At 43.2% G+C, this 20329-nt stretch overlaps 1 protein-coding gene across 1 annotated transcript in view; it reads left to right on the forward strand.

The window, feature by feature from the left end:
* The window catches only part of ldb3a (LIM domain binding 3a), a 157591-nt gene that overhangs the window by 106402 nt on the left and 30860 nt on the right, over positions 1-20329 (forward strand). The window contains exons 10-11 of the mRNA XM_060924999.1: positions 11518-11676; positions 12512-12661. Of these exons, the coding sequence (XP_060780982.1) occupies positions 11518-11676; positions 12512-12661 (309 nt within the window). The remainder of the gene's footprint in view (positions 1-11517; positions 11677-12511; positions 12662-20329) is intronic.

A 20329-nucleotide genomic window follows, 5' to 3' on the forward strand; every position in this document is an offset into this window, starting at 1 on the left:
TTGGGCTTACAATCACCTGCATACGCTTGTACCGGTCATTGTCAAACACAAAGCTTGCCCAGCAATATGGCTGCATAAACAAATCCGAGGTTACGATAAGGTCATGTGAAAGGCCCCTATAGATGATGTGAGAGAACTGGACAGACTAAAGGACTAAAGCTCTGCTGCATCATTCTCTTTAGGTAGAGAGGAAACATCTGTTTTGATTTCCACTGCCACCACTATCACAGCATTGTGGAAAATGTAGAAAATCATCCATAACCGCTTATCCTGTGCAGGGTCGCGGGTAAGCTGGAGCCTATCCCAGCTGACTGTGGGCGAGAGGTGGGGTACACTCTGGACAAGTCGCCAGATCATCGCAGGGCTGACACATAGAGACACACAACCATTCACGCTCTCACGTTCACACCTACGGTCAATTTAGAGATACCAATTAGCCTAATTAGCTCTTTTGGACTGTGGGGGAAACCAGAGCACCCAGAGGAAACCCATACAGACACAGGGAGAACATGCAAACTCCACACAGAAAGGCCCCTGTCGGCGGCTGGGCTCGAACCCAGAACCTTCTTGCTATGAGGTGACAATGCTAATCACTACGCCACCATGTCACCCTTGTAGAAAACCAACACATCAGAAATTAATTTAAAAATAAGTTTTTGACGCCATTAAAAATTTCAGTGTTAATTATAAAGATGAATGTGCAAGTCGTTCAGGAGTCATTTTTTTCTTTAACAACTGCCTCCATCAGTGCTGTCGCCTCACAGCAAGAAGGTCCGGGTTCGAGCCCCGTGGCCGGCGAGGGCCTTTCTGTGCGGAGTTTGCATGTTCTCCCCGTGTCCGCGTGGGTTTCCTCCAGGTGCTCCGGTTTCCCCCACAGTCCAAAGACATGCAGGTTAGGTTAACTGGTGACTCTAAATTGACCGTAGGTGTGAATGTGAGTGTGAATGGTTGTCTGTGTCTATGTGTCAGCCCTGTGATGACCTGGTGACTTGTCCAGGGTGTACCCCGCCTTTCGCCCGTAGTCAGCTGGGATAGGCTCCAGCTTGCCTGCGACCCTGTAGAACAGGATAAAGCGGCTAGAGATAATGAGATGAGATGAGATGAACTGCCTCCATCTTCTTTCATGTTCTCTGTGCAGCGTTTATGGTCAGCTGTAATTAGATCTTACCCTACCTTTTTTGTAATTTTTTTTTTATCTGGAGATAAATTTTAGAATATATATGTTTTCATTTATTTTCTACAGAAACTGTAGGAGATGTAAACCTTTGCACTCATCTGTCGCTTGTAGAGTTTAGTATTTCAGGAGTAGCATTTCTAATACTTACCACTGTATAGCCAGACATACTGAGACATAGTACTTTAGTCATAGGTATAGATACAGTCGTAAGGGGAAAAAAGCCAAAATCTATCAAGCTATTATAGGAGCTGAGCTAGTTTTAAATCCTAGGAATAGCAGTTTCCCTGTCGAGCTGCTTTGTGGCTGAGAGGACCTGTCAGGGAGATGGAAACCAAACAATCTCTGCACCGTTGGCCATCTGTGCTTCCTTCCAGCAAAAGAGATAATAGAGTCAAGAAGGAAATCTGTATTTGCGAGTAAAGTCTTGATAAGCCTTTCAAGAACTTGTTTCTGAAGGTAATTCTGCTTGTCTGGTTGTGATGTAGGGAAATACTGATGGCTGTGCCATGGACTGTTGTTGCTGGCTGCTGTTTGGTCTTGGTTCAAATCGATGCCACTGCTAAATGCTTGGCCATCCACATCTGGGCTTTTTCTGTTTCCGCTGAGCCTCCCTCCGCCCGCACTTGCATGCACTGCATGGAACTTCATCTGCAATTGTGTCTCTTGATGGCTGACCTTTCTCCTGGCCTTCATTTCTCTTTCTCTTCTTCATCCAGTCATATGTACATACACAACATGCCTCATAGTCATCCACAAAATCTGTTCTCTTGTAATTCAGATGTACGTTAGTCCATGCCAACTAGGATTTCCCCCCTTCAGTAATTTGTACTGTTATTAACCTACTAAAGCCAATCTGTATGCCCACTATTCAGTCTTACAGTTTAATACTAGCTTAATCATGGTGAATTGCATCAAAGTTGTTACTATAAAATACTCGAAAAGTAAAAATAGGTTACTGACGCAGTATTACAAAATTAAACATTTTTGTTTTAATCTCAAATATCAAAAATATATTTACATATATATCACATCACTAATGAGGATATCGATGAATTGTGTGAACGTGTCTACATACGGTAATAAAAGGAAAATCACAGGTTGGCTTGAAGATATGAAGTTTATCTGCTCATGTTGAAAAACTCGTATTTTTCATACGAAATACATCACAGATCTGAGTGACATACTTCTCAATATCTTCACTCAAGATGATGTCACTCCCAGTGTTTTCCCACTGAATAGATGCACGTTGTCAAATGGCGAACTGGTTCAAAATTAAATTTTTTTTAATTAACTTGCGCATATACAGTATACGGTGTGTGTGTGTGTGTGTGTGTGTGTGTGTGTGTGTGTGTGTTAGTGCATCTCAAACAATTAGAATATCATGAAAAAGTTCAATATTTTCCATTAGTTATTTAAGAAAATGAAGATTTTATATATTCTAGACTCATTACATGTAAACTAAAATTTTTCAAACTTTTCTCTATTTTAATTTTCATAATTATGGCCTACAGCACAAAATATTAAAAAAAACATCTCAAAATATTATAATATTTCATTTTGAGTGTGAGTAAAACAGTATAAATACTGTGCATCTCTCAGTCTAGTTCAGTACACGTAACCACAATCATGGGGAAGACTGTTGACTTGACAGTTGTCCAGAAGATGATCATCAACACCCTCTACAAGGAAGGTAAGCCACAGAAGGTCATTGCTGAAAAGGGTGGCTGGAAAAGGTGCACAAGCAACAGGGATGACCGCAGCCTTGAGAGGATTGTCAAGAAAAGTCAATTCAAGGACTTGGGAGAGCTTCACAAGGAGTGGACTGAGGCTGGTGTCAGTGTATCAAAAGCCACCATGCACAGGTGCCTTCAAGGGCTACAACTGTTGCATTCCTAATATCAAGCCACTCATGAATCAGAGACAATGCCGGAAGCATCTTACCTGGGCTAAGGAGAGAAAGAACTGGACTGTTGCTCAGTGGAGCAAAGTCCTTTTTTCAGATGAAAGTAAATTTTGCATTTCATTTGGAAATCAAGGTCCTAGAGTCTGGAGGAAGAGTGGAGAGGCACAGAATCCAAGGTGTTTGAAGTCCGATGTGAAGTTTTCACAGTCCGTGATGATTTGGGGTGCCATATCATCGGTGGTGTTGGTCCACTGTGGTTTATCAAGTCCAAAATCAATGCAGCCATCTACCAGGAGATTTTAGAGCACTTCATCTGCTGCTTCCATCTTTTGACAAGCTTTATGGAGATGCTGATTTCCTTTTCCAGCAGGACTTGGCACCTGCCCACAATGCCTAAACTACTACCAAATTGTTTGCTGACCATGATATTACTGTGCTTGACTGGCCAGCCAACTCGCCTGACCTGAACCCCAGAGAGAGTCTATGGTTTATTGTCAAGAGGAAGATGAGAAACACACGACCCAAAAATGCAGACGACCTGAAGGCCGCCATCAAAGCAACCTGGGCTTCAATAACACCTCAGCTGTGCCACAGGCTCATCGCCTCTATGTCATGCCACATTGATTCAGTAATTTGTGGTAAAGGCACCCCAACCAAGTATTGAGTGTATAAATGAACATATTTTTCAGAAGTTGGACATTTCTGTATTGTAAATCCTTTTTAGATTGTTATTAGAAAATATTCTAATAATTTAAGATACTGGATTTCTGATTTTCATGAGCTATAAGCCATAATCATCAAAACTGGGAAAAAAAAGGCTTGGAATATTTCACTTTATTTGTAATGAATATAGAATATATGAAAGTTTACCTTTGTGAATTAAATTATGAAAAAAATGAACTATTTCATGATATTCTAATTGTTTGAGATGCGTGTGTGTGTGTGTGTGTGTGTGTGTGTGTGTGTGTGTGTACAGTACCAGTCAAAAGTTTGACACCCCTACTCATTCATAGGTTTTTTTTTTCTGTATTTTGACTATTTTCTACATTTTAGAACAATACTGAAGACATCTAAACTATGAAATAACATATGGAATTATGTGGTAAACAAAAACATGTTAAACCCCCTAAATATTTCTTATTTTAGATTCTTCAAAGTAGGCATCGTTTACCTTGATGACGCACATGATTGGCATTATCTTAACCAGCTTCATGAGGTGGTCACCTGGAATGCTTTTCAGTTAATAGGTGTGTCTCCTCAAAAGTTAATTAGTGCAATTTCTTGCCTTCTTAATGCGTTTAAGATCAAACAGTAAATAGTAAATAATAAACATGCAGTAAATAGCCCTATTCCACAACTGTAGTAATCTATATTGTCAAGAACCGCTCAAGTAAGTAAAGAGAAACGACATCCATCATTACTTTAAGACATGAAGTGACTTTTAATTAATAAAAATAAAGAAAAAAATTAATTAAATATATAACTAGTACAGTATTTGTTTTAATTTCTCATGCATTTTTGTATTATTATTTAATATTTTGTTTGTCATTTATCATTCATTGACTAACATCCCATCAAATATCTTTCTCAACTCACACTTGGTCATTTCATTCCAATTGTTATAGTTTCATCTGTCTGTAAAATGTCTTCCTGTCTCTGCTTCATTCAATACTATCCACCTTTATAACCCCTATATAGCCCCACTCATTATAAGTTCATTATTCATTCTGAAGTTGTTGTAAATATCAAAGGTTTTGGACACTTGTGTATTTGGTTCCTAATGCAGAAGTTAAATTTATGCGATTTTATGGTTTTGTGCTTGGCCTCATATATTGGTATATTAGCGCACAGTAGTTAGGCAGTGATTAGAAAGGCTTTAACAGCTTTCCAGACAGATCTAGTTCAAGGTTTGTTTGTGTGAATTAAATTCTTCTGGAGTACCACTACCCAGGACTGTTAAATGCTTTACTAACAGTAATATCACAGTAACTGATGTCTCATCATTTGATTCAAGTGGAGTTGTGTGGGTTCCACAAGAAGAAAAATAATAATCAGCATGGTACTCCAGGACTGAAATTAACTAAGGACATTGTGGAAATGGGCCAGACTCTGTGGAGCGTTCAGTTACCTGTAGGTTCCAGCCAGCACTGAAAAGACCAATGACTGTTGTTAAAGGGCACATCTTGGGTATATTTAGGAGCAAGATCAATGTAATTCTTCTATTTTATATTAAACTTTGCTCAAATATCTGTCACATTTTGCATTTTGTGCAATTTTTTTACCTTGCGCAATACCAGAAAAGTTCAATTGAAATCAAGCCATTTGAGGCGAATTGGTCCGCCTCTGAAAAAACTTTGCATTTGGATTTCCCGGCAAACATTGATTTTCGTGACATCACGTGCGGGATGCCTCCCTCTGAATCCCATGTCAGCATTGGTTTGTTTATGAGAAAACGACCTGGTGGTTTTCTGCAAATTTCTTCAACGTTATCGCGTAATTATTAAAATGGTTAACAGATGTATCGTAGGAGGATGTAGCAACACCAATCTTGATGGGATTAGTACTCATCGTTTCCCAAAAGACCGGACAATGAGAGACAAATGGGAGCGCTTCGTGCAAGGCACCTGGAAAAACTGGCAACAGACCACAGCATCATATGCGGGGCTCACTTCATAAAGCCCAACGACTTTGAGAACTATTTGCAGTGGGAAATGGGCTTCAAGAAGCAACTTGATCTGAAAAAAGACACGGTTCCATCTGTTAGAATGCCCAAAGCAACACCGTCTCCATCTGTGTCAGCGTCACCAAAGGAGCCAGCTGTGTTCGTCTCCCCTGACAGAAGGCGAAGTGCCGCATCCACTGAGGCCCTCGAAGCCGAGGACCAAGCAGAGCCGAGAAAAAGACCAAGAAAATCAGCAATTCACAAGTCGACTGTTGCCAGGGTAAGAAATAAGAGAGACTATACTCTAAATTAGGTGTTCCTGTATTTGTGTCTCAGCCTGCTGGCGGATCCGCACGTGACATCACAAATCTGGATCAATCTGGCTCCAGACTCCCTTGGGATTTTTCCAGACGTGTTTTTTTTTTTTTTTTCTGCTGTAGACAGATGGCCTTGTGCAAAATTACCCTTCTGAGCTCCGTATCAATGCGCTGTCGAAGCGCGCAGAAGGTGTTAGTACGCCTGTCATTATAGTGCAGACTTTCCATAGCATAGAAAATCGCTACGTTTCAATTTGTGTAACTGAACTTGTTTCATATCACTGGTCATATAAACCTTTGTAAACAGGAAAAACGCAGAAGAGTTTGGTCGCATCTAACTACAGCCCCAAAAAATACCATTGGCCATACTGAGCCTAGCTACATTGCTAACAGGAGTGACAGCGCGTCTGACTGCGTCTGACTGACTGGGAGGTCGCGCAAAGCTCGGAGAGGTACGGAGCAGCTCGTCTCAATTCAGATAAGAGCATATTTCATTATGGAAATACGGTGGACTGTTCCTTTAAGCTCCTGGGTTTGGAACAAAAACAATATAGATCTCAAGAATAGCAGTCTGCACATGTGCTTTGGAAAATTCGTCAGCAGGTGGTGGTGTAATGCTTAAAATGAATCTATTGCCATCTTCTCAAAGACTGAAATGTACCTTGAGTAGAAAAATGGTACGTTATAATCGTAGAATCTATTTGCAAATTGTAGACTTTTTTTTTTAAATTGCTGTTTGTGATGTGTAAAGTGTCCCTAAAGATGTAATATTTAAAGAATTTTAAAGATGTGATTTGCAGTTCTTGTCATGCCATGTCATGGTTGTGGCTAGCTTGTTGAGTTCAGGCATTTATTTACATTTTTCTGGCCCAGAAATGAGCTCCACAGCCAGTCAGATTTTAACAGCCCATATTTATTGTGTCAACAAAGGAATGTTTCATACAAGGTTTGAACTGGGGCTTGATTTGACGGACGGAGAAGTCTTGATTTTATTACAACTATAATTATTCTCATAGGCAGCATATGCATATCTCTCTCTTTTTCTCTCAGGGCTATAACAGTACGGTATGGAATATCATTTGATACAAGGCTCTCAATTCAATGCATCGTCATATTAAACAATACATTCAACAGACTTCATAATAATGTAGGCTTCTATTCATAAAGCACTACTTCCAGTACACGAGGTGTAATAAACATTTAAACTTAATCACGCCCACATGCCTTCCTCTAAAATGTAACTTTGTCTTTATCTTGAATCAGAAAAGACTATAGGGGTTTAAAAAAAACAGGGAACTACGTGACTTGCACAGCATAGCAAGCTAACAGAAAAAGACACACCCCCTTGAGTCATGCCAGCTGGGTTGCCAGGGTTGGGTTTTTATGCCAAATCGAGCTTGTTCTGACAAATAAAATCAGAAATATGGGTTTCCTCCGGGTGCTCCAGTTTCCCCCACATACACCACGGCCAACTTGTTTCCAAGGAACAGAAAAACGTGACTCCCTTTTCCAGCGCTGGAATTTTTTGGGCTTTTTGAGATGTCGATGGTGTTGAAATTTTGATGAGACCTGGCAACCCTGCATATCACCCCACATGTTGGCGAGAGTTAATGTTAATAAGCCATGTGTCTTTTACATGCTAATGCACAGCTTTATTTTCGTTAAACGCTGTGAAGACTCTGAATGGATCACTAAAATACTGACACACAATTGATTGTCAACTGAAGGTGGCACGGTGGTGAAGTGGTTAGCACTGTCGCCTCACAGCAAGAAGGTTCTGGGTTCGAGCCCCGTGACCGACAGGGGTCTTTCTGTGTGGAGTTTTCATGTTCTCCCCGTGTCCGTGTGGGTTTCCTCCGGGTGCTCCGGTTTCCCCCACAGTCCAAAGACATGCAGGTTAGGTTAACTGGTGACTCTAAATTGACCGTAGGTGTGAATGTGAGTGTGAATGGTTGTCTGTGTCTATGTGTCAGCCCTGTGATGACCTGGCGACTTGTCCAGGGTGTACCCCGCCTTTCGCCCGTAGTCAGCTGGGATAGGCTCCGGCTTGCCTGCGACCCTGTAGAAGGATAAAGTGGCTAGAGATAATGAGATGAGATATTTGACAATTATTTGTTGAAGGCGAGATGAATATCAGTGAATAATAACTGTTTTAGTTATTGTGTATTGTTTTGCCTCAGATGGCCCAATGTAAGATTAGCGGTGCTAAATTGGCTCCATCTTTAAATCAAGATTATTAATATTATTTTTATTTTAGGAACAGTATTTTCTTTCATGGCGGCACGGTGGTGTAGTGGTTAGCGCTGTTGCCTCACAGCAAGAAGGTCCGGGTTCGAGCCCCGTGGCCGGCGAGGGCCTTTCTGTGCGGAGTTTGCATGTTCTCCCCGTGTCCGCGTGGGTTTCCTCCGGGTGCTCCGGTTTCCCCCACAGTCCAAAGACATGCAGGTTAGGTTAACTGGTGACTCTAAATTGACCGTAGGTGTGAATGTGAGTGTGAATGGTTGTCTGTGTCTATGTGTCGGCCCTGTGATGACCTGGCGACTTGTCCAGGGTGTACCCCGCCTTTCGCCCGTAGTCAGCTGGGATAGGCTCCAGCTTGCCTGCGACCCTGTAGAAGGATAAAGCGGCTAGAGATAATGAGATGAGATGAGATATATATATATATATATATATATATATATGGGTTAGTCAAAGTCAAAATTATGTTAACACTAATGGATTATTTTTATTATCCTTATTTTTATTATTCTTTAAATGGTACTCTTGCTTGCTGGTTTTTGTGCGTTGAACACAATGGCGAACAGGTTGATACCGTAATGTAAATCATCTTGCACATACTGTATAATGTACGTTTTATATATATATATATATATATATATATATATATATATATATATGGCTTGCTCTCTCTCATGCACCCTTTACAATATTTTTGCTCACTGTGTGTCTACATGTGTGTGTATGCTGGTGCAGTAGTAGTAGTATCAGTCAACACCTTGAGTTTGTGCTGAAGTTGAAATAGTTCTCGCTCTTGTTTCTTCTGTTGTGTGTCCTTTTTCATGCTTCTTCCCTCCTGTCGTTCTGCCTCCACTCGACTAATGATGACACATGGCCTACATACACACCTACTGAATACAGCTAGTACACTCACAGTTTACACACTCATCCTCCACATCTAGTCATCTAACACTAAAAGCATTGAATAATCTGACAAGTTCACCACAGAATTGTGAGATTTGTGAAGACCAGAAACCATCACCTCCAATCTGCTCTCAGTCTGTTTTCGCCCTTCTCATGGTAGGAATCGTACAACTTTCGTGATCACGGGGCCCTGTTTATAACCGAGGGAAGAAGGAGAGAATGTGGGGAGAGGTGGTTGTGTGTATGAGGGGTCAGCCATCAGTCCACCACCAGGTTGCTGCTGCTAAATGCCTGCTGTTTATCTTATTATCTCATGTATACAGTAAATCTTACAACTCTCCCTCAGCACCATCCTTTATCAGTATACTGTGTATTAATCAAGCAACGGATTCATTCCTTAAAGTAAATTGTTTTAGTCACTAAAATTTGGTTTGTAGTTCATTTGAAGTGTGCAGTTTGGAATATTAAAGATTTTCTCAATCCACTTTTAATCACAGAGATGATTTTCTTTCTTCGTTGCACTTATATCCACTGTCATTTTTCCCACACGTCCATTCACTTTCTTTTGGTTTCCTCCCACATCCATTGTCTGTGCTGCATGTTACCCACACATCCAAACTAAATGACTCTGTAACAGTAACCGCACCATTTTTTAAAAAGCTGGACTTTTAAAACAACAGATACAGATCCATAGTTCGACATGAACTATTAAGAGGTACTGCTGTGTTGAGGTGATGTAAAAAGGTCTGTGCTGCGTTTTCATTTTAGTGCACGCTTGCCCAGCTGTGATGAACAGTTTTGAAATGTCTCTGAGCCATAACGTCTCTGTTCAGAGGGAAATATTGCTACAGGGCTGCTGAATTATTGGCACCTTTTGCAAATACGAACAAAGAAGACCATGGTTCATGTAACATTTTATAATAGATGATGCGCTTGTCTTGGCAGAGGTAGGATTAAAAAACAGGTAATGCTAATAAAATCAATACAGATCATACCATTTCAAACATTATAACCACTGTCATGTCTATAGTTTGTGTATCATGGATAATTAACAGCTGGTTTTAAGATCTTTTCGGTCTACAAACGTACAAATGTGACCCCTGTGTAGCCGTAGCCATGGCAGGTGGCGCCACCTGGTGAACAATTCTTGTTGGACTATGTCTTTAGAGTCTTCTGGGTGAGTTTCAGTGAAAACATCCTAGCAGTTTCTGAACAGTAGTGTTTGGTGTGACAAGTCACCCAAAATTTTTCAAACACCCATAAAATCGTAAATATGACAGGTGGCAACATCATCTTGACAACTTTTATACGTACCAACCTGGGGAACATTCCATGAGTTTGATCAAAATCTGTGGTATATGTCTTTAGAATCTTCTGGGTGAGTTTCAGTGAAAACGTCGCAGCAGTTTACAAAGAGTAGCGTTTAATGTGACGAGTCACCCAAAAATTTCAGACACCCATAAAATCGTAAATATGACAGGTGGCGTCACCGTCTCGACAACTTTTATGCACACCCACCTGGGGAATATTGTATGCGAGTTTGATCGAAATCCAATCAATCCTGTAGGAGGAGTAGCGATTTTAGTAAATTGTGGATGGACGACGCGTGATCACATAAGCTCATCCGGCCTGGCGTGCGGCCAGATGAGCTAAAAATGAGTTAAACATCTATTTAAATCTGAATACTCTGCATAACGTCCCCCAGTGATCTACTCACATGATTTTGTTTGACTTAAGTCGCTTTGAATACGGCCCAGTACGACTGTCAATTTATCCAGGCCTGTTGGAGCCACCAAATAAGCTATAAAGTACTTTTTTTTCCCCCAGCACACTGGCTTTATTTACAGAGAGTGCCAATAATTCACAGCAAAGCATTGTAAACCCATAGAACGCCACCTGGTCTATACATAATTGATAGTAGGTCCTCAAAATCTGGTTAAACCATGGCTTCTGCCCTGTGCATTCCATTTACCGAATAGGCTACTGATTTCTTCACTAGTTGTTTAGCGATCCATGATTTAGTCAGTGCTCCTAGTTTCTTTTAATTTCTCTCACCCTGTCCTTTTCCCTACCCTCCCTTTCCTCCCTTTCCTTGATGGACTTTGTTGCATTGGGCTGAGGAATACTGCGATTTCTAGTTTTGCATGATATTCATGAAGTTGTCTTGCAGAAATTAGCTCGCTGGTTAAAGCATGTAAATGCACGGCAGATGTGCGTTTCTTTTCAGACAGCCACGTGACACAGGGCTGCTGTTTGTCTACATAAATAAGACTTTGGCTTTTTGTGTGATTTCAATGCACCCTAACTTCCTGTGCAGTACGCCTGTCCAGCATGCTGCGGTCTCCACCAGCACGGCTCCTGTCGCTCTGTCCGCTTCTGCAGCTTTGCCCAGTCAGTTCACCACTGAGCTGCAGATAGCCAATCAAATGCCTGAGCAGACTGCTGAACCAGCCTCTGTAGGCTCTAGCCATGTCAGGTAATACTGCATGCTTGGATTTTGCTTGTCATATTGATATTGTGTCTCTTTTGCCTACTTTTCCATGGTTTGTCATTTCGATCTCAGGTATGCGTGTGTGATCTTTGCAACAAATCTTTGTGCAACGTTTGATGTTTAAATTAAAGCTAAATTTCCATATTTGTACATGTGTTCATGTACAGTAGGTCAAGACCCATGGATTTTGCTCATTTTATTTCGGTCTCCTGAATTTCCTAGAACGTCCTAAATTGAAGCGATTCTTATAATAATTTCACTTACAAATCTTTTAATTGGAAAAATATCCTCAGTAAACAGAGTTTTAATCGTCTTGCAGATTCTATGCAAAGCTTTTCAATTGCAATGGAATTGCAATTGAAAGTCAGTCCTCCAGTCGAAATAATGCTGTAATTTGATTTATAACTCTTAACATGTTCAGCCTGATTTTAACAGCAGTGACCTTGACCACCGATGCTTCCATGCAACATCACTGTATCATTATTGGTGCATAAATGATGTTTTATTGTTGTTGTTGTTGTTGTTGTTTTTTGAGGTGCTTGATCAATAATGGTTCCTTTTCAGCCAGCTTGGAGCTCATACCCTGGTTAAATAATCAATCATATGTGATTGAAGCTGAAGGAAAAATGATTTAAAGTGTTGCATAGTATTTCATGCCTTAGCTGCCCCTGTTGTATTAGTCAGGCTGGGGTATATTTGGTTTTGTGTGTGTCAGCTAAAAGCAGGTCATAAAATTACATTTACAGACGCACAGGTGCTTTCCTTATCAGTCACTGATCCACTGGCTTTCATAACTCTTTTATAACTCTGTCTCCTGCAGCTTTGTGTCACCCCCTGAGCCACAGGCTGTATCTCAAGCTGACCCTGTGGCTCACAAGGCCCATGAGGCCCCCATTCTCCCCAATGAGGGGCCACGCCACCTGTCGCTTGCTGCTTCAACCATTTCTACTGCTTTGACTGCTCAATCTAGGTACACCCGGCCCCCCCCCTTTCCATTCCTACTTCGACCCAGTTGAGTTCAGTTATTGGTCTGTCTGTATAATAGAAGTCAAAATGACATAGCAGTTCTCACCAATTCGTATGTGATCAGTAGACCTTTCCAGTAAAAGGAGTGTAGATTATACAGGTGGGGGAGGTTTTTAATACAGGTTTTTGTTTTCTGTAGCTAGCTGCCCTAGCCACCAAGCTGTTAGTAAATCTAAGCCTGACAAGCAGCTTAGATGCGCGCGCACACACACACACACACACACACACACACGTGTGTATATATATAGTTTAACAGTTACTCCATGAAATCGAGTCGTACTTGAGCTGATAGCTGACAAGGCGTGTCACGCCAAGTTGGCTGTAAGCCATGTATGACGAGATTGAGTGGAATAACAGTTTTATTCTGTCCACATTCACTGGATTTTGAGAAAGAGCATTTTTATTTTTTTGCAAATTCGATAAATAAAAACTTTTGTATAAATACTCTAATAATAATTCTTGAAAAATAAAAAAAGATAAGTTCTTACCATCAAATACTTTTGTTCCATATTTTGTTGCTTTTTTGTATTTTTGGGGGGTTTTGTTTTCGAGTAGAGTTTTTATTTCATTCTCAGTTGTTTCAGCAACATGTTCGGTCATTTTGTTTTTCTCTACTCACGGTATATGAGCTGATAGCCTAGTAGTAGAGTAGCCAAGCAAAGCATGTGATTGCTCATATCCAGTGAATGTGGATAGAATGTGTGTGTGTGTGTATATATATATACACACAGTGGTATGCAAAAGTTTTGGCACCCCTGGTCAAAATTCCTGTTACTGTAAGCAGTTAAGTTGAAGATGAAATGATCTCCAAAAGGCATAAAGTTAAAGATGACCCATTCCCTTTATATTTTAAGCAAAAACAATTTTCTTATTTTCATCTTTTACATTTTCAAAATTACAAAAAAGCAAAAGGGCCCGAAGCAAAAGTTTGGGCACCCTGCATGGTTAGTACCTAGTAACACCCCCTTTGGCAAGTATCACAGCTTGTAAACACTTTTTGTAGCCAGCTAATAATCTTTCAGTTCTTACCTGGGGGATTTCACACATTCGTCCTTGCAAAAGCCTTCCAGTTCTACAAGTTTCTTGGGCTGTCTTGCATGCACTGCTCTTTTGAGATTTATCCACAGATTTTCAATGATGTTTAGGTCAGGGAACTGTGCGGGCCATGGCAAAACCTTCAGCTTGTGCCTCTTGAGGTATTCCATTGTAGATTTTGAGGTGTGTTTTGGATCATTGTCTTATTGTAGGACCCGTCCTCTTTTTAACTTCAAGTTTTTTACAGATGGTGTGATGTTTGCTTCCAGAATTTGCTGGTATTTATTCGAATCCATGCTTCCCTCGACCACTGAAATGTGCCCTGTGCCACTGGCTGCAACGCAACCCCAAAGCATGATCGATCCACACCCATGCTTCAGAGTTGGAGAGGTGTTCTTTTCCTGGAATTTGGCACCTTTTTTTTTTTTCTCCAAACATACCTTTGCACATTGTGGCCAAAAAGTTCTATTTTGATTTCATCAGTCCACAGGACTTGTTTCCAAAATGCATCAGGCTTATTTAGATGTTCATTTGCAAATTTCAGACGCTGAATTTTGTGTCTAGGATGCAAGAAAGGTTTTCTTCTGATGACTCTTCCATGAAGGTCATATTTGTTCAGGTGTCACTGCATAGTAGAACAGCGCACCACCACTTCAGGGTCTGCTAAGTCTTTCTGAAGCTCTTTTGCAGTCAAACAGGTTTTTATTTGCCTTTCTAGTAATCCAACGAGCAGTTCTTTCAGAAAGTTTTCTCCATCTTCCAGACATCACCTTGATCTCCACTGTTTCTGTTAACTGCCATTTCTTAATAACATTACAATCTGAGGAAGCGGCTACCTGAAAACACTTTGCTACGTTCTTGTAGCCTTCTCCTGTTTTGTGAGCATCAATTATTTTATTATTCAGAATGCGAGGGCGTTGCTTAGAGGAGCCCATAGCTGTTGATTTTAGGGACAAGTTTGAGGAGTCAGAGAATTTATACAGCTTTGAAATCTGCATCATCTGACCTTTCCTAATGAAGAATTTGAACAAGCCACAGCTCAATAAGCTAATTAAGGTCTGGAACCTTGGTAAAAGTTACCTGAGAACTCAAATGTATTGGGGTGCCCAAACTTCCGCATGGTGTTCCTTTTCTTTTTTCACTCTCCAATTGTACAAAACAAAAATAATACACATCTTGCAGAAAGCGCTGAAAAGAAATGTGTCATCTTTACCTTTATGCCTTTTGGTGATCAGTTCATCTTCTGCTCACTTAACTATTCACAGTAACAGACATTTTCAGTAAGGGTGCCCAAACTTTTGCATGCCACTGTGTGTGTGTATATATATATATATATATATATATATATATATATATATATATACACACACACACACACACACTGTATATATGAGGGGAAGTCAAAAAGTTTTAAGACAAATTGAACATCTGTCTTAGAACTTTTTAACTTACCCTCGTGTGTGTATATATATATATATATATATATATATATATATATATATATATATATATGAATATAGATGGATAGAGCGGCGGCTACAATTATGGACAGTCCATAATTATCGACACCTTTTCAGATTTACCAATAAAACAGAGGCGAGTTTCAGTTCCAGCAGTTATTATTGGTTAATTAATCAACCGGAAGACAAGTTTTTACTTTTGAAAGTTTTTACTGATCAAATCGCTGGTTACGAATGTAACCGTGGTTCTATGACTAAGTGGAAGACCGCCAGGGCGGTGCTGAAAGCACTAGTGGAAGGATCTTTGCATCCGCGCGTTTCGAGAATCGCATACAAAAGTTGTCATGACGTATGACGTGCCTGCCTATATAAGGCAACATCCTACATCATTTGGCCTCAAGATCATTCTCGCGCAATCCAAGTGACCAAAGACCCTGGCGGTCTTCCACTTAGTCATAGAACCACAGTTACATTCGTAACCAGCGTTCTATTTCCTTCACTCCAGACCGCCAGGGCGGTGCTGAAAGCACTAGTGGAAGACGAATACCAACCCAGTCATGAGGAATTCAGAAGAGCATCACCACCTTCTGGAAGAACAGCTGCACACAGCAATGGCATGGACGCAACATTTAGCCTGTAGTACCGGGCAATTGTATATGTATTGGACCAAGTTGCAGCAGCACAAATGTCAGAGAGTGGTATGCCCCGGAGAGCTGCCCATGATGTTGCCTGAGCATGTGTCGAATGGCAGCGGACAGGAGAGGGCACAGTACATCCCATAGATTCATAGGCATGGGTGATTGCCTCCACAACCCAATGGGAGAGCTGCTGCTTGGACAGAGGCCTTCCTCTCGGAGCACCACCAAAACAAACAAACAATTGGTCTGTCGTACGAAAGGCTGCCATCCTATCAAAATAAAACCTCAGAGCCCTGACAGGGCACAACTCTGCACGCAAGTCCGTCCTGTCCGCCAGTATAGCAGTCAGCAAAATCGGCTGGTTGCTAAACTGGGGAGATAAGACTTTCGGGAGGAAAGCTGGGTTAGGCCACAATGAAACACTGTCAAACATAGGGCCCCAACGAAGACAAACAGTACTCACTGAGAGGGCATGTAGCTCACTCACACGCCGGGCTGTTGTGATGGCAAGGAGAAAAGCCGTTTTAATAGATAGCCACTTAATGTCAGCTGCTGACAGGGGCTCATAAGGAGGCAAGCAAAGGGATTCGAGCACAGTGTTCAGATCCCATGACGGACTCCGCATAAAATGAGGAGGATGCCCCTCTCAAAAAGGCTGCCACCAGCCGGTGGGACCCAAGTGAAACACCTCCTCTAACCTCTGAACGGTGGGCTGTTAGTGCTGCAACATACACCTTAAGTGTAGATGCAGCCCTGCCAAGCTCTAAAAAGTGCTGCAGGAAATCTAAAGTCTGTGGAACAGAGCAGCTTAGGGGGTCGATGTTGCGTTCCGCACCCCAATCACAGAACACCTTCCACTTGCCTGCATACAAGCGTCGGGTAGATTCTGCACGTGCGTTCACCACAGTGTTCCTGGTCCCTTCTGAACACTCCAGTAGTAGCCCCAGGGCCCCAAGGGCCACACCCAGAGCTTCAGGCGTTCGGGACATGGGTGTTGAATCCTGCCCTCCATCTGCGTCAGCAAGTCAGGCCTGCTGGGCAGCTAACAAGGGGGTCCCACTAGTAGTGACAGCAGGAGCTGGAACCATGGCCTGGATGGCCAATGAGGAGCTATCAATAGCACATGGTGACTGTGATCGTGCACACGGCAGAGAGTCCTCCACAACAGCGGTAGAGGGGGAAAGACATAAAGGATGGCCCTCGGCCAGTTGTGGGCCAGAGCATCCTGGCCCAACACTGCCGTTTCTTCTCCCAGGGAAAACCATGTCAGACAATGAGTTGTCTGACTGCTCGCAAACAGGTCCACAGTTGCTCTCCCATAGGTTTTCCAGATCTGTTCCACCGTGTCTGGATGCAGTTTCCAATCCCCTTGAGACACCTTGCCGCGTGACAGAGCATCTGCCACACTGTTTAGGCATCGATACTGTTTAGGTAGATAAGATGCTCTTATGGAAAGGAGGTTGTCCTGAGCCCATACAAGGAGACTGTGAGCCACCTGAAGTGCAGCTACAGACCTTGTGCCCTCCTGATGATTGATATAGAAAACAGTTGCCACATTGTCTGTACGTACCACTACATGTTTGCCCCGTACCACTTCCTGAAAGTGGCGCAACGTCAGAAACACCGCCATCAACTCCAGTGTGTTGATGTGGGACATGCGCCACGGGGCAGGCCAGGTGCCGTTCACACCTTGCCGATGCCAGACTCCACCCCAACCCATGAGGGAAGCATCTGTCCGGATAACCTCCCACCGTCCCGGTGGGGGACCAAGTGGAACTCCACGAGTGAGAAAGTGTGCCTGGGACCAAGGTCTTAGCGTGAGCATGCAACGGCGTGTTATTCTCACCCTCATGTGTCTGTCTCGCACTGGACACAGACGCAGCTGAAGAAGCCATCTCTGAAAAGCCCTTAGCCACAGAAGACCCAGAGGAATGACTACTGAGGCTGCTGTGAGTTTCCCCCAACAGCTGAAGGAGAGAAACATAACACTGAGTTCCCCCGACACGAAGGTGGTTCACTCCAGTGAGAATTGAACTTATTCTGTCTGGCATGGGACTGGCCAGCATAGTGTTCGAATCCAGGGCAAGGCCGATGAAATGTGTTGCCTGGACTGGGACCAGTTTGCACTTCCTCTGGTTCACCCTGAACCCCAGAGCCGTAATGTGTAGTAGCAACCGGTGAGTATGTTCCCTGGCCTGTTCGGGCAATGCCGCACAAAGAAGCCAGTTGTCCAAGTAAGGGAGCACTCTTATGCCCTCTTTCTGAAGGGGTTCTAGTGCTACTTGGACACATTTTGAGAACACCCTTGGTGCCAGAGAAAGTCCAAAGGGGAGAACTCTGAACTGAAAAATCTTTCCCATGAACGAAAAACGAAGGAAGCGCCTGTGGTCCGCGGCAATGGGTATGTGAAAATAGGCGTCCTCGAGATCTACGGTCACAAACCAGTCCTGGTTTGTGACTGCTTGCAGTACATCTGTTGTTTGTAGCATTCGAAAAGGAAGCACCTTCAAGAAACGGTTTAACCTTCTTAAATCTAAAATCGGCCTGAACCCGCCGTCTTTCTTTGGAACGAGAAAATAAACTGAAAAGAAACCCCCTAGATGAACAATGGGGTCGACCATCTCTATGGCTCCTTTTTGTAGTAACAACTGAACTTCTCTCGACAAGGCTTCTGCCTGTCTTGGATTGGTTATAACTGTCTGCTACGCCCACATGACGGGAGCGAGACTCTGTAACAGACACACGTCTGTCAAGGGCCTCTTGTGCTGCTGGCCCAAAGACCTGTCCAGGTGCCAGTGGGAGGTGCCTCAGGTTGTTCCTGCATACTTCTGGCAGAGGCGATTGAGCCAGCCACACTTTTCGACGGGCTTGCATCAAGGTGCCCAAGGTAGTGCCACACTGGTTGGCAATGACGCCCATAGCCTGCAGTGCAAGTTCCAGTACCTCAGCCGCCAGTGGGTCTGCCGATGATGTGTTGAGTGTCGAGTGCAGCATAACAAGCATGTGTGCCAGTGAGTTAGACACCCTGCCAAGAAAGGCAGTAGAGTTGTAAGCACGAGAAAGTAGCTCGTCTGTGTGGCGGCACTCAGCGTTGGGGCAACGCACCTGCTCCCGAAGTGCTTCATCGGGAGACACAATGAGTGAAGCAACGCTTGATTCGACTACTGGCATGCTACCCAAGCCAACAGCACCGGGGTCCTGCATCGCCGCAAGCATGTGAGACATCTGGTCTGGACGGGCAGGTTTCGTAGCAGCCTCCAGGGCAGAGGCCACCACAGAAGTAAAGTCACGACACTGTGGAATTACCAGAGAGGCACACTGAACACGGCGCAGGAACATGTTCTCAGATCCGGTAGGAGGCGCCGGGGTGTCCAACTGCAAACATGCAAGCAAAGCCTTCAGTGTGGCCTCTACCGAATCCACCACTGAGGCAGACTCCCCAGATCGCCCAGAGGTAACATCACTGCCCGAATCACGGGGCTCAACACCTGGCAGGACTTCGCTTGGTGGCTGCATCGAGGAAGAAGGCTGACTGATAAAGGTGTTTGAGGCAGCCACAGACATCACTTCCTCTTGGTCAGGTGGCTGAGAACATGAGCCAACAGGTGACAAGGAGGCAGGCGGTGCAGGCTGTTCCTCTACAGTACCTACCTGTGCCCCTGCTGTAGGGGGGGCCTTGCAAGCAGAGGCAGCTGACGCTCCACTGTAGATGAGAGCAGTTCCACTTTACGCTCTAACTCAGAAGACCTAGATTTTTTGCGCTGTTTTGCATGCACTGGTGGTGAAAGCCTACGCTTACGCTGTGTCTGAGAATCCGAGAGCAGAAAACTGCTAGACGCACGTTCCATACCAGCCAACCGCGCCTGTCTAACAGTAAGCGGCATTAACGCGCAGGAAGGGCATGGATCAGACATTGCCTCCCTTAGATGTTGCATGCCAAGGCACTCCGCGCAGTGATCATGTGCATCCAGCACCTCCATTAGGTTGGGGCAAGTGGAACACCTCACTGAATCCATTTCAGTGTCTACTCACCCACGATTTTTTTTTAAGAAAAGAAGCAAGGTGTAGCACTGCTTGCTAGCCTGGCAACCAAGGCTAGCGAGTTCGCAAGCGCAACTTTACCGCTACAGACAACGATTTACTAGCAACCAGAAAACCGATGCTCACGTAAAGTTGTAAGTGCACATTAACGTTATTGGCAACCAATTCGCTAACTCACTCAACACTGACAAACCTGCCGGCAACCGAACAGTTTGTGACAAGACCGATATAATAGCCATCCCTGAAAACTTGGTATCCAAGATTCAGTGACTATCGATGCATAAAACAACCTCAAAATAATGTTAACCAAGTTACCTTAGCGACCAAAGAGCTCGCGTGGAGTCGAGTCCCACTGAAGTCCTCTTCAGTCACGAGCTGCACTGTAGATTGTCGCAGGTATTCCCACAGTTAACTGATAACACACACAATTCCAATAGA

Source organism: Neoarius graeffei, chromosome 7 (assembly GCF_027579695.1).
Source record: "Neoarius graeffei isolate fNeoGra1 chromosome 7, fNeoGra1.pri, whole genome shotgun sequence".
In the NCBI taxonomy this organism is placed as follows: domain Eukaryota; kingdom Metazoa; phylum Chordata; class Actinopteri; order Siluriformes; family Ariidae; genus Neoarius; species Neoarius graeffei.